Source organism: Sinohyriopsis cumingii, chromosome 2 (genome assembly GCF_028554795.1).
Source record: "Sinohyriopsis cumingii isolate HCF-2022 chromosome 2, ASM2855479v2, whole genome shotgun sequence".
NCBI lineage: Eukaryota > Metazoa > Mollusca > Bivalvia > Unionida > Unionidae > Sinohyriopsis > Sinohyriopsis cumingii.
In genome coordinates, this window is record NC_142962.1 from 26,273,055 (window position 1) to 26,286,733 (window position 13,679).

General features: G+C 35.0%; 1 protein-coding gene across 2 annotated transcripts in view; it reads right to left on the reverse strand.

Annotated features, from left to right (window-relative positions):
• LOC149804505 (vam6/Vps39-like protein) overlaps positions 1-13,679 on the reverse strand; it is a 106,331-nt gene that overhangs the window by 46,132 nt on the left and 46,520 nt on the right. For both annotated transcript variants that reach the window (XM_089940807.1, XM_089940796.1), the window contains exons 13-16: positions 8,458-8,600; positions 5,544-5,672; positions 3,322-3,463; positions 2,269-2,355 (exon numbers count right to left, since the gene is read on the reverse strand). In XM_089940807.1, the coding sequence (XP_089796933.1) occupies positions 2,269-2,355; positions 3,322-3,463; positions 5,544-5,672; positions 8,458-8,600 (501 nt within the window). The remainder of the gene's footprint in view (positions 1-2,268; positions 2,356-3,321; positions 3,464-5,543; positions 5,673-8,457; positions 8,601-13,679) is intronic.

The following is a 13,679-nucleotide window of genomic DNA, read 5'->3' on the forward strand; positions in this document are numbered from 1 at the left end:
TGGCTGTTGCACTGTGGGCAATAGTGTGGCAAAGACTGTGTGGAAGGTCGCAGATGAAGATTGCCATAACCTACAAAGATCTTTCTGCCTCAGGTGATTGAGACATGATAAAGAGGCAACAGAGGTAATGCTGGCAACAATACTGATGGTGTCTACATCCTTATGGTAGTGTTTCTTTGGTTTTTTTTATAGACCAGGTTAACTATCTGACCACAACTGCAGCATATATCTCTTCAGACCAGTGTGTTGTTGTTGTTGTGGGATTTAACGCCATTTTTCAGCACATGATAGGCTATACATGGAGGCCAGTAATCATGGTGGAGGAAGAACCTGGGAAAATCCCGGAAAGAACCACCGACCCACGAGAAGCTACTGGCAAGCTTTCTCACATACCTACATTGGCCGAATCCGAGACTCCAGACCAGAGTGAATAACATCACCAGAATGGCCAGGATGTCACCCCCAACAGTTAATACTGGTTGTTTAATTATATTCAGTTAGCTTGAATTTCTTACAGATCTCGGACTTAATCCTGCCCATTACTACCTGTAATTAGAGAGGGCAAATTAATGCAATGTACAGCAGGTGAACTTGGTCAAGCGATATTCTTAATATCTGGGAAGTGGATGCTATGAATTAAGATAAATGCCAAAGACAATTACAGAAATTATCTTATTACAAGGAAGATAATGTCATTTACTTGATGGAACTTAGAAGAAAAGTGAAATGCAAAATATGACAGATGCAGTAAGAATACATTTACCAATGACAGATATGTCAACACAAAGTAATTCTTTTTCGTACACTGGATCAGTTTTCAGTAAAGTGTAACAAAATATCATGTACTGTCATTGTACAGTTGGCAAACATGTATTTCAAAAGTTCAGAGGTTATATTCGAGACTGATGCTGCAGTAAACATGTTCAACATAAAAAGTTAGTAAAGTACATTTTGATATTAATTACCTCCATTCAAGTTCCACAAAATGCAGTGTCAACACCCTATCGAGCTCAATGGCTTCTTGCTATCTCTCAACTAAATGTAATTCTTGGATTTATTTTTTGATTTCACAACATATCTCCCAACATGAGACATACTCAAATCAACTCATGTCCAATAAATGTAATTGTTACCCTTCCTGCCCCCCTCCCCCAATAATCTAAACATTCCTTTTGTACTGACTATTGACACTTTTAAAGAGTTTTATTTTCCCTTCATCTTTAATATGTATCTCTTGCTGGATGCCATTTTTTAACAATTACATAAGCAAGAGCTTGAATGTGCAGATGTTATCCATGAAATAGACAGTTTAAAGCATCTGAGGTACTCCTGTAAAATTAGTTTGATTCCATGACCAATTCCATTAAATCTGATATTAAACCTGGATCCAAAAAAATCAAACATGAATAAGCCAGTATTCAGACTTTACTACAACAGTCACATTTCCATCATTTTTACATTATGAGTACATGTAGTAACTGGCGAATGAAGAGCACCAATCCAGGGGAAGATCACTTGATTCTGATTGAAGAGCACCAATCCATGGGAAGATCACCTGATTCTGATTGAAGAGTACCAGTCCAAGGGGAGATCACTTAATTCTGATTGAAGAACACCAATCCATGGGAAGATCACCTGATTCTGATTGAACAGCACCAGTCCAAGGGGAGATCACTTAATTCTGATTGATGAGCACCAAATCCAAGGGGGAAATCACTTGATTCTAATATGTTGGTAAGCTGATGACTTTTTATCATTTGGATTACTAAAACAAGCCAAATGATGTAGTTAACATCTCTTTTAGCTTGGCAGGCTGGATTTGTGAAACATGGATGTTCTCTTAATGTATTATGATCAGGTAATATATTTTACAAAGGAAATAAAATTTGCAGTAGAAGAGAAGAGTCGCTTCAGAAGTAAGTAAATTTCTGGGACAGAGGGGGTTTTCGTACAGAATTTGAAGTAGCATCGGTGCACAGATGGCATATTAGATTACTTTTCATAGGGTGAATACTTTATGTCACAAGTCATTCTTACAAAAGTTTTTAAATGACAATTGCATTGATTTTCTATGTGGCAATTATGTGTTGTAATGAACAGATTTAAATCCACATGCTGTTTTCTACACAAATCTTGAACATTTCAGAACTGAAGAAAAAAATAACTGATCTTATATGTATACTATAAACTTAAATTTGAATGATTACTTATCCTCTGTTCTTCAGAAATCTTATAAAAATCAGAAGTTAAAGTATTTATATTACTGACCTAGACGTTGGAGATACTGCACTGTTTTTTCATAGCCTCCTAATGGGGAGTTAGGTCTAGCTGCTTGCTTCATCAACAGCTGTAATGCTGGAAAAGATAATGGATTATGCCTGATACATAGCTGTTACAAAACGTTTTGATTCTGACTTGAAAATCTGATCCTAATTATTCTGAAAGGTTGAAGCATCTCTATTGGTATTATTAAACCCCCACTTAACCACCACCACTACCACAAAAAAATCCATATAGAAAACATACTAATCCTTGTCCAATCCTTTATCTACATCTGACTGCCTCAAATACATAGTCCGATACAAGTCATAGGAAAAAGAAAATGACATAGGATGCATTTTTGGGTAGCTCGAGAAATCACTTAAATCTCAAAGCTACTGTTGCAGTAAGTGTACACATTATTTGTGGAAGTACTGTTTGGAATGGATAAAATGGATATTTAAATAAAACCCTATGGAGATTCTAACCTGTGGGTAAACAGCACCCATTGCCTTGCATGTAAGCACTAGACATATACCGTCTCAACCATGCACAGATAGGTGCCGGTTATCCATGGGCCCAGGTTATATCTCCATAGAGTATGAATTGAAATTCTCGCTACAGATATTTGTGAAATGGAAGATTACTGGGAATGAAAGCAAGGCCCAAATTGACTTTAATGTCAACATCTATGACAAAGGGAGGCATCGTTGGAAATCAGGACATGATGAGGAAGCAAGTCAATAAAAATTAATCATGGTGTTACTGTTTAATTTCTTTGTACCTCAAATTCTAAAGGGTCACAAGTTAATGTAACAATGGAGGACTGAGCCAACATTTCATTCAAACTTATTTCAAGATCATTTTATGAGGCACAAGGTAGTATCATGAAATTAGAACCAGCCTGTTATAATGTCATAGGAATCAATCTATATATCATTTTCTGATGCTGGGTCAGGTATTTTGATGGTGAGTGATGTTTCCTTGTTGACAAAAACTTTTTGGTACATTATATCTTTGTCATGGTCATTTCATCCTGGAATGAAACTCTGGATTTCTCACCTTTCTCATGAAGTCCTTTTTTTTCATAGAGAATAATAAGCTCACTAAACTTTTCCTTCTTCTTGAGTGAGCGTTCACTCTCCTCTACATGACACTTATTGTCCTTCAGTCTCAGTAATGGGGCAACCAGTGCATCATTGGTCTGAAAGGCAAAAAGGTCATACAAATTGTATTTGGTAAAAGAGAATGGACAATATGCCACATACAAAGCGGGGTTGATATGTCTTAAAGCCAATATGAGATGTGAAAGTCATACAACTGCTTCTGGGTGGACATTCATATTAAAAAGGGATTGTTGTGTTGAATTGTTAAGACTGAATTCTGACACCAGTTTCTCCAAAGAAAACAATATTCTATTATAATAAAAGTAAACATTTCACAGATGTACATTTCTGATTTCTGAGGAAATTTTAAACTTGACAAGCATGACTATTCAGCAAGAAAATTCTGTTAAAATACCTATACATAAGATGTCAGTTATCCAGTGAAAAACCTGTGCATTGCCTAGCAATGAGACATGATATGCATCACGATACATAGCAAATGAAATGACATGTATCACAATGTATATTGGCTTGAAGACTTTGAGATGATGCCCATTGCAATGTTGAATATGTGATGTAACAATTTTAGAGTTTGTACACAAGGCAACTGTCTTGGTGACAAAGAACAGTGTAAAATTGATACATAAACTTTAAAAAAGCAGGCCATTCTAGATATACACTTATACTTTGCCAAATGTTATTAAGATACACTCCTGCTCATCATGGTTCTAATCTCAACCAAAAAATTATATTTCTTATTTCTAATTACATACTGCAATGCACAAATGTTTTAGAGTATATCATCTCAATTCCAAAGCATTGCATTGTGAGGAATCAGAAAATACCAACTTCAATGACCGCTTTGGTGGCCTAGTGGTTATAACTTCCGCCTCTGATGTGGGAGGTCACGGGTTTGATCCCCGGCCGAGTCATACCAAAGACTTATAAAACTGGTACTAACAGCTGCTTCCTTTGGTGCTCAGCATTAAGAGGTTAGTGTTAGGACTGGTCGGCCTGTTGTCAGGATAATGGGACTGGGTGGGACATGATACTACATGCCTGCAGCATGATGCCCCAGTGTTAGACATCACTATAAACTGCCACACTGCAGACAATTTTGCAATATGACTGAATTTGTTTTAAAGACACATTAAAAATCCAAATCACCAACTTCAACCAATACAAGAATTGGTGCATAAATGCAATCCCAAAAAATACTGACTGCTTATGGCAAAAATACTGATTTTCATAAACAAATACTGATTTGTACAACTTTAATGAATATGTAACTATTTACAACATCTACATCAATCAGTAATTATTTAATGTCAAAGATGCATTAGTTGCACTCTAGCACCTTCTGAAAAGGCACCCAGTTCTATCTGGGTGCTCATTCAGAAGGTGCAAGAGTGCAACACATTCACACTTGGAAACAGGCTGTTTATAGAAGCCATTTCTGCACATTTTTCAGTCATTATTGATTCCACTGTACTTTCTTGAACTGATGATTTGAATTCTGTGTGACTATTTTTTATTGAACTGTTTTCATTCTAGCACACGTGTAATCCTTTGCAATTTTACTGTCCAGAAAAAGTGTGCAAAATAAATCAATAGCAACAATAGCACCTGCAAGAGGAATGTTCATTTCTAAAAGAAAGTTAGTACAACGAACTTTCGATCAAATTACATCAAGGTTTTCTCTGGAAGTTCTAAACGTTGTTAGTGCAGGCTGTGTTGTTGATGATGAAACATCAAGATGATGTTTATTAGTTTTTTCATGCTCCATGCCCAATAGCAAAATCACAATTATACAATTTGCAAAATGCAATGTTTTCTTGTTTACTAAATGGTTTCACTGTTTGTGCAATCCAATATGGTGGTTAAAAACTGGCATGGTAGCCTTGATTCTGAATGAACAAATCATACTTTAGAACTCTCTATTCCTATATAAATTTGCTCTCATAATGGAACCAGGTGCCCGTTCTAAACAGAAAATTGCAAGGAAATTTTTTAAAAAATTTTTATTTAAAAAAATGGATTTTTAATGAGAAAAACAAACACCCATATTTGGGTCCAAAAAAGGGACAAATACAGGAAAAACGAGACACTTGGCAACTATACTGGTGGTAAGAAATATCATGGTGCTGATGTAAATTGATGAATCATTACATTTCTAACCTCTAGATAACATTTCAGTAGAGTGGTATCTATTATTTGACTCAGCTGATCTTTGGACTTGACTGTCTTGTTTCCCTCCTTGATGGCTGTGGTCAGTACCTCTTTGTCCTTCATTAAGACACGTCTTTTCTAAAACAGTCAGTGAATAAAAATATAGTTTATGGTAAATTTTTATGTACTCAATATGACTCTGACATATTTTCAAACAGCTTTAATTACTTAAATGCCAAATATTTTTAGGTATTTATTCTCAAACATCTATGTGGGTGAATTCATTAAAAAAATCTAATGAAAAAAGCCATTTTAAAATGCAAGAGTCTAATTTGAAGTCAGACAGCAGGATGAGTAGACAACTGTTGTAGATATTGTGAATTCACTTTTATTTGAGAAGAACCCCTTTTTAAAGCATTTCTGTGATTTCTGCCTGATTAGAGTTTTCTTAATTACTCTCTAAAAAGTCAGTAAATTCAGAAATTTTGTCAACCAAAATCTGTGCAAATAAGTTGCTGTCAATATTATGCATTATATATATTTTGTTAATAGGAACTGTACATCTTCATTTTTAGCTTTGTAACATATTTCCAAAAACAAGTGTTCCATGGAACATGAAATCCATGTCTGTACACTGACAAGTCTACTTGTGCATGACCAGCAAAAAACTTTAACACCAAATTTACACAAAAGCCTAATGCTGATGCTACTGCCATCACTGCCCCAAACATTAAACCTATGCCACATGTGATTGTCTCACCCTGTTTATGTCTTGCCACGTCTATGTCCCACCATACCTGTGTCTCACCTTGTTTATGTCTCACAATGCTTATGTTCTGCCATGTCTATAAGCCAACATGCCTAGGTCTCACCATGCTTACATCACACCTTGCTTATGTCTCACCATGCTTATGTGGATACTATTCCCCCATTAATTGTTAATAAGTAAATTATTTCTCTAGGACCTGCAGGCAAAGCTCTATGCTGAATAGACTCTTGTATGTGTCCAAGAACAATGTGGTGGTAAATGGTTCCAAATTTTGCTTGTTCAAAGTAGCACCTCAAAACATAGTACTCGGACCAGTTTCCTTGCACATCAATTATATAATGATTGAAATTGACTTGGAAATTAACCTCTTTGCGGATGACTGTGTATGCTACAGATCAATCAAAACCAAGCAGGATATTTCCAAATAATATTAATAAACTAGGACAGTGGACATGAAGGTACTACTTTAGAAAATCCTTAATCAAATAAAATATTTAAAGGTCCCAATCACTAGTAGTCTGAAACTGAAACTTGAAATTCAAGAAGCACTAAAGCAAATCATACTTTAGCCTTTGTCAGAGCTAGCCTGACCTCTTGCCCACAAAATGAAAAACAATTTGATGATAAGGGTTTAGGTAGCCTATTTTAGAATATGCCTGTATGGTTTGGGACCCCCATTCACAGGTTTTAGAAGATGAAATTGAAAAAATCCAAAAGTGAGCATTCAGGTTTGTTACATCTGATTATGAAAATACGATCAGATAAGTTTTTCTTGGAAACCATTACAATATGTAGACTGGAAAACAGATCAAAACTTTTCCATAAAGGTCTGAAACACAAAGCAAAAGATAATGCCACATCATAATCAAACCAAAACAAACCAGCAGAAATCATTATGAATATTCTTATATGATACCAGGCATCATGAAAGACTGGAATTCATTACCAAAAATATTAATCACAACTACCAAATTCTCAGAAAAACAAATTGAAAACTTTTCAAAATTAATACGGACACATTTTGTTATAAAATTAGTTCTTGTTGTAATTGTTGATGATGTGCAATGCAGAAATGTCATTATCACGTAGCACCTAATTAATCAAGAGGAAGATGTCCCACTGTGCTTATGTCTCACAATGCCTATCTCTCACCATGCTTATGTCTCAGAATGCCTATCTCTCACCATGCTTATATTTCACAATGCCTATCTCTCACCATGCTTGTCTCACAAAGCCTATCTCTCACCATGCTTATGTCCCTACAAAGTCTATCTCTCACCATGCTTATGTGTCACAATGTCTATCTCTCACCATGCTTATGTCCCACAAAATTTATCTCTCACCATGCTTATGTCTCACAATGCCTATCTCTCACCATGCTTATGTCTCACAATGCCTATCTCTCACCATGCTTGTTTCACAATGCCTACTCTCACCATGCTTATGTTTCACAATGTCTAACTCTCACCATGCTTATGTCTCACAATGTCTATCTCTCACCATGCTTATGTCCCACAAAATTTATCTCTCACCATGCTTATGTCTCACAAAGCCTATCTCTCACCATGCTTATGTCTCAGAATGCCTATCTCTCACCATACTTATGTTTCACAATGCCTACTCTCACTATGCTTATGTTTCACAATGCCTACTCTCACCATGCTTATGTTTCACAACGTCTATCTCTCACCATGCTTATGTCTCACAATGCCTATCTCTCACCATGCTTATGTTTCCTATCTCTCACCATGCTTATGTTTCACAATGTCTATCTCTCACCATGCTTATGTCCCACAAAATTTATCTCACCATGCTTATGTCTCACAATGTCTATCTCTCACCATACTTATGTCTCACAATGCCTATCTCTCACCATGCTTATGCCTCACAATATTTCTCACCATTTTTATGTCCACAATGCCTATCTCTTGCCATGCTTATGTCTCACAAGCCTAACTCTCACCATGATTATGTCCCACAATGCCATTCTCTCACCATGTTTATGTCACGCAATGCCTATTTCTCACCATGCTTATGCAGGTTAGAAAAAAAGTGTGCATGCTGAAATTTTAGACTACATTTTTATCATTATTAAATCTTTTTCTAAGAGACAAATTTATGTCAATGTAGGAAAACTCAGAAAATCAGACATACTTCTGTGAGATAATCTATGAGTGCAAGCAGGGCTTTCTCCAGATCTCCACCCTCCAGCTCCGGGAGTTTTTCTGGATACTCCAACTGATTCCGGAACTCCGGGGGAAGCAGGTTTGGATACATCCCTATTACATTGGACGGATCTAAAAATCACAATAGATTTATAAAGTCTGTAAATCATGAAATATTGAAAAAGCATGAAATTTGTAACTTTTAATAAACATATTGCAAATAACCATATCATAAAAAGATAAGTTTCTAAATATGCTGAATTGATTCCATTCATGAAACAATACTGGAAATCAGGTGTTACAAGTTAGCCCCTTACCTCATAGAGTGTATGGGGGCCCCGAGTGGCCGAGTGGTCTAAAGCGCTCTTCGTTACGGATCACTGCCATCTCACCTCTGTCTGCGGCGGTTCGAGTCAAAGATTCAGCCAATGTGGGCATGTGAGAAAGCTTGCCAGTAGCTTCTCGTGGGTCGGTGGTTCTTTCCGGGGTTTTCCGGGTTCTTCCTCCACCATTAATACTGGCTGCCATGTATAGCCTATCGTGCTGAAAAATGGCGTTAAACCCCACAACAACAACAACAACAACAACATAGAGTGTATGGCATTTTACCAGTTCATATACATGTACCAAAGTTATATAGTGCAGTGTGCTATAAATAGAACACCTGTCACCTGTTTGACTCCATACACATAGGTCTGCCTGTTAATTGTTAAGCAGTGTAGTATATGTTATGTTTAACATCAATATTAACCATTTTACATTTTCGTACACATCAATTATGTATAGAAAGATTTAAGAGTAAAATCTGATCATTATAGCTGTTTAATTATTTTTCAAGGAAATGTTTATGTGCTTTAAAACCTTGAAAGAACTTGTTCACCGTCAAGCCAGTGAAGCTGTGTGACCAACCATAGCTGCTATTTCTCATACTTAAACATTCACAAGTTTTTTGTCTGCGTTTACATCACTAAGTCATTTGAATTTGATAATTTATAAAAACTAATTGTTGCCTACATCAATATCAGAGCCTTTACTTAAGTTATTGAAGCCTTCATAGTAGTGATTCTAATGACGCAAACTTAAGAATATACTGAACAAAATCCGTGGCCTCCATTTTGGAGAGTGGAGAATACAGCCTAGTGACTTTAAAATACGCCCAGATCTTAAACAGCAACCACGTTGGTCAGTCACATCAATGAATGTAGTATCTAATATGTTTTTTTTCAGGGGTCAAGCTAGAACTGAATTTTAGGGGGAAATGACTTATCCTTTTGGACAAAACAGGGAGAAGTGGGAGATAAACAGGGGGAAGTGGGAGCAAAGCAAGAAACACAATCAATATATATATATATATATATATATATATATATATATATATATATATATATATATATATATATATATATATATATATAACTCACCTATTTTGATTGCAAGAACAGACTTAAAGACCTAATAATGTTTTCTTACCTTCAATATTTTCAGCATGTTTTCAGTTTTCTAATTTTATGGTGTCTTTTTTTTAAAAATCACGTCATGTGTTGTCCAGTGTTGTAAAGCGTTTAGAGCTTCTAAAGATCAGGCAATATACAAAGTCCTATTTATTATATATATATATATCTGTGTTCTCGTATTTTAATTATGTCCTCTATTTCACAGTATGAATTTAGCACAGTATTAAGCAATGCTTTATTTTTCAAGTTGAAATATCTGTGTGATATTTTTTATTATCAACACATTTTGTACATGTATAAAACTTACTATATTCATATGGTACCCATTGTATTCACACTTCTTGTCATATATGTATGTTTGGATTGAGGTAAATGCAGTGTATTCTGGCCATATATGTATGTTTGGATTGAGGTAAATGCAGTTTATTTTTGCCATATATGTATGTCTGGATTGAGGTAAATGCAGAGTATTTTTGGCCATATGGCTTAAAAAGGCACAGCAGAAACTATACATTGTAATTAATCTTAACTGATAGGAGTAACAAGATTAGAGTCTTGTAATTGTAAGTCTGTAAAAAAGCTTAATAAACAACCACTGATTTTTTTATTATTTTTTTTTCTAAAAGTTGTGGGTAAGATTACAGTCAAAAAGCTTTTCTAATATATGTGAAACAACCCCTACCACATGTACATATCAACAAATGCACAGGTGACTTCAAACCATACTCTTTGTCCTGATTTCATTGTTCCCGATGAAACATTACTGAAACTATTCATAGACAACACACAAAAGCATTAAAGTCGATATATGACTGAACTCTTTTTTCCAACCGAGAACATCCAAAAACATGTACTGCGCCATGTTGTTACAAAATCTATTCATAGTACTGCATATTTATGGTTTTATTATTTGCCTACATACTGGTAGTAACAACATGCATTGGTTCAACTGTATTTGCTTCGCAATATTTTTTGTATTTTCACGAAAATTAATGATGTCAGAAAACAACCTTGACCTTACACCATTTTTCAAATTCCACTATATAGTATTGTCTCATGTTTCTAAACTATATAATTAAATATTTAGGCTATATCTTCCTGGGTTTTCTTCAAAGGTGGCGCTACAAAAACCTGCTAAATATGACTGATGTTTATAGCAGGCGTCCAAATGCACTTCCATGAGAATGGAGTAGAGGTGTCCTAGGTGCCTGTATGAGGTAAAAGGGCTAAACTAAACTTTGTAAACTGTACATATCTACAATGTGGTAAAAATAATGCAAATAGGTATCTTTTTTCTTTCTCACATGAAAAAATATAAATTTCACTGTAATTGTTGTTTTCTGACAAATATGATAACTAAAACTGAATTAAGATTTTATTTTTTTGTCCTACTTCATTTGATTTCAATGATCATATTTATTCTCAGACACAACTGAATCTTTTTAGGAGTCTTCAGACTCTTTGTCATTTGTCTGACAAGTCTACCCATATCAAACTTATCCGGCTGTATACAACAAAATGAATTCCTGAAATTCACGAACTACTGAAAATATATTTAACATCTGCAATATGTAACTACTTCAACCTTAGTTGGCAACAAAACAACAACAATGATTTGTTGTTCTTTCATGAAAATTCTACCTATGATGATTTAGATGATTCTGATGATGAGTCACTGCATGTTGAACAGGATCTATATCCCGAAAAAATGTCACAATCAGACCAAAGAAAAAGAGGTGGTCACAAACAATAGCAGGATAATGAAGACACTTTTTTTAAAAAGTCTTTCTGAATTGGACTTTGGTGAAAATATAACTGTAACTTAAAAATATTAAAGACTTTAAATAAAAAGTATTACTTTTTTTAATTTTTACACTTTCATTACTATCTTTAGTTTAAGAATAATTAAAATATAAAAGTGTGCAAAATGCGTTCCTGGTATGGACAAGAAGTCAGGTTTTCCAGTTCTATGTTCTTGAAAAACAAGGAAAAAATGAGAAAAAGAACAGTTTCACAAATCAAATTTCAAGAATCAAATCAAAATTAATTCAAGAATTAAAAAGTAGAAGTCCTATTATTAAAACTTAAAGGTCCTAAACGAATCTGAGTTCTAGTCCCGATGAAATCCAAAATAGAAGGCGATGACGTCTGTTGCAACCTTTAAAGTGCTGTTGTGTCAACAGTTCCTTGTTGAATCACAGAAAAAATTAATCCAGTTTTGAAATCCGAATAAATTTCATTGAACGTCTTGGTTCAAGAATTCTGTATGAGCACTTATATATTTCCGGGGAAAAGAATCACTTGTATTCCATAAAATAAAATTTCAACTCAAACTGGTCACAACAAAACACCTTTAAGTGTCAATGGTTTTTAGAGCCAGAATGCCCAAATTCTATCCAGAAAACAGTTATACACTAATTTAAGATGCATAATAGATTCCCATATGAGGGTCACATGGTCACCCTTTGAGAATAAAATAGAAACTTTTTACATGCCTAACATCACATACTCCCAGTATGGCCTTAACTCAAATCAATGGTTTTTACTCTGGGAAAGAATAATAAAAAAAATATAAAAAAGTTATTTACCAGAACCCATACTGGTTCTGAATCAAGGTCAGCAACTAGATACAGTGTTTCTATATTATAACAGTCAGGTCAAACAGAACTGAACTGAATTTCTGAAAACAAATGTCAAATCCTGTAGACAAAGTTACCTTATAATAGCATGTAATGGAATTTTAAAAAATTTAAAACTAAAAACAAATAATTAAATTACATATACATAACAGTGGCATACTGTGTTAATATATTGCATAGGCACTAACAATCTTATTCAGTGATGTTATAGGAGTTCATTAGGTGCTATGCCACTGTAAAACATAGGTATTATATTAACTGTTCAAGATTATGACACCATGGCTTGACTGTGATGTATCAATATGACATTATGATAATGGAACTTGACTAAGTGATGTGTCACTTTATGACACTACAACACTGACCAGACTAAGTGTTATGTCACTGACAATATGAAACTGTGACTTGACTAAGTGCAATTTTACCATGACATTAATGACACTGTGACTTTACCAGGTATCACTTTATGACATCATGACATTGTAATTTATGACAGTGTGACTACACTATGTGCTAGTTCACTGTTTCACATTATGACACTGTGCACAACATCATGGCACTGACTTTACTAGGTATTATGTCATTTTATGACAGACTGCTCTGGTGGCCTAGTGGTTAGAGCATCCGCCCCAGATGCGGGAGGTCATGGGTTTGAACCCCAGCCGAGTCATACCAAAGACTTATAAAAATGGTACTAACAGTTGCCTTGCTAGGCGCTCAGCATTAAGAGGTTAGTGTTAGGACTGGTCAGCCTGGTGTCAGGATAATGTGACAGGGTGGGACATCATGCTAGATGTCTGCAGCATGATACCCCAGTGCTAGACATCACTTTAAACTGCCACACTGCAGACATCGTAGCGATATGACTGGAAAATTGTTAAAGATACGTTGAAAATCTAAATCATACACACACACTTTATGACAGTATGACACTGTGACATCACTAAGTGTTATGAGCATTATATTACTGTATGACACTAAGACACTATGACTTCACTATGTGTTATATCACTGCATGAGATTATGACACTGATCTAAGTGTTATATCACTAGATGACATTTTGACACATTTGACATGATTTTGGTGTTATGTCATATACGACAGTATGACAGAAGCT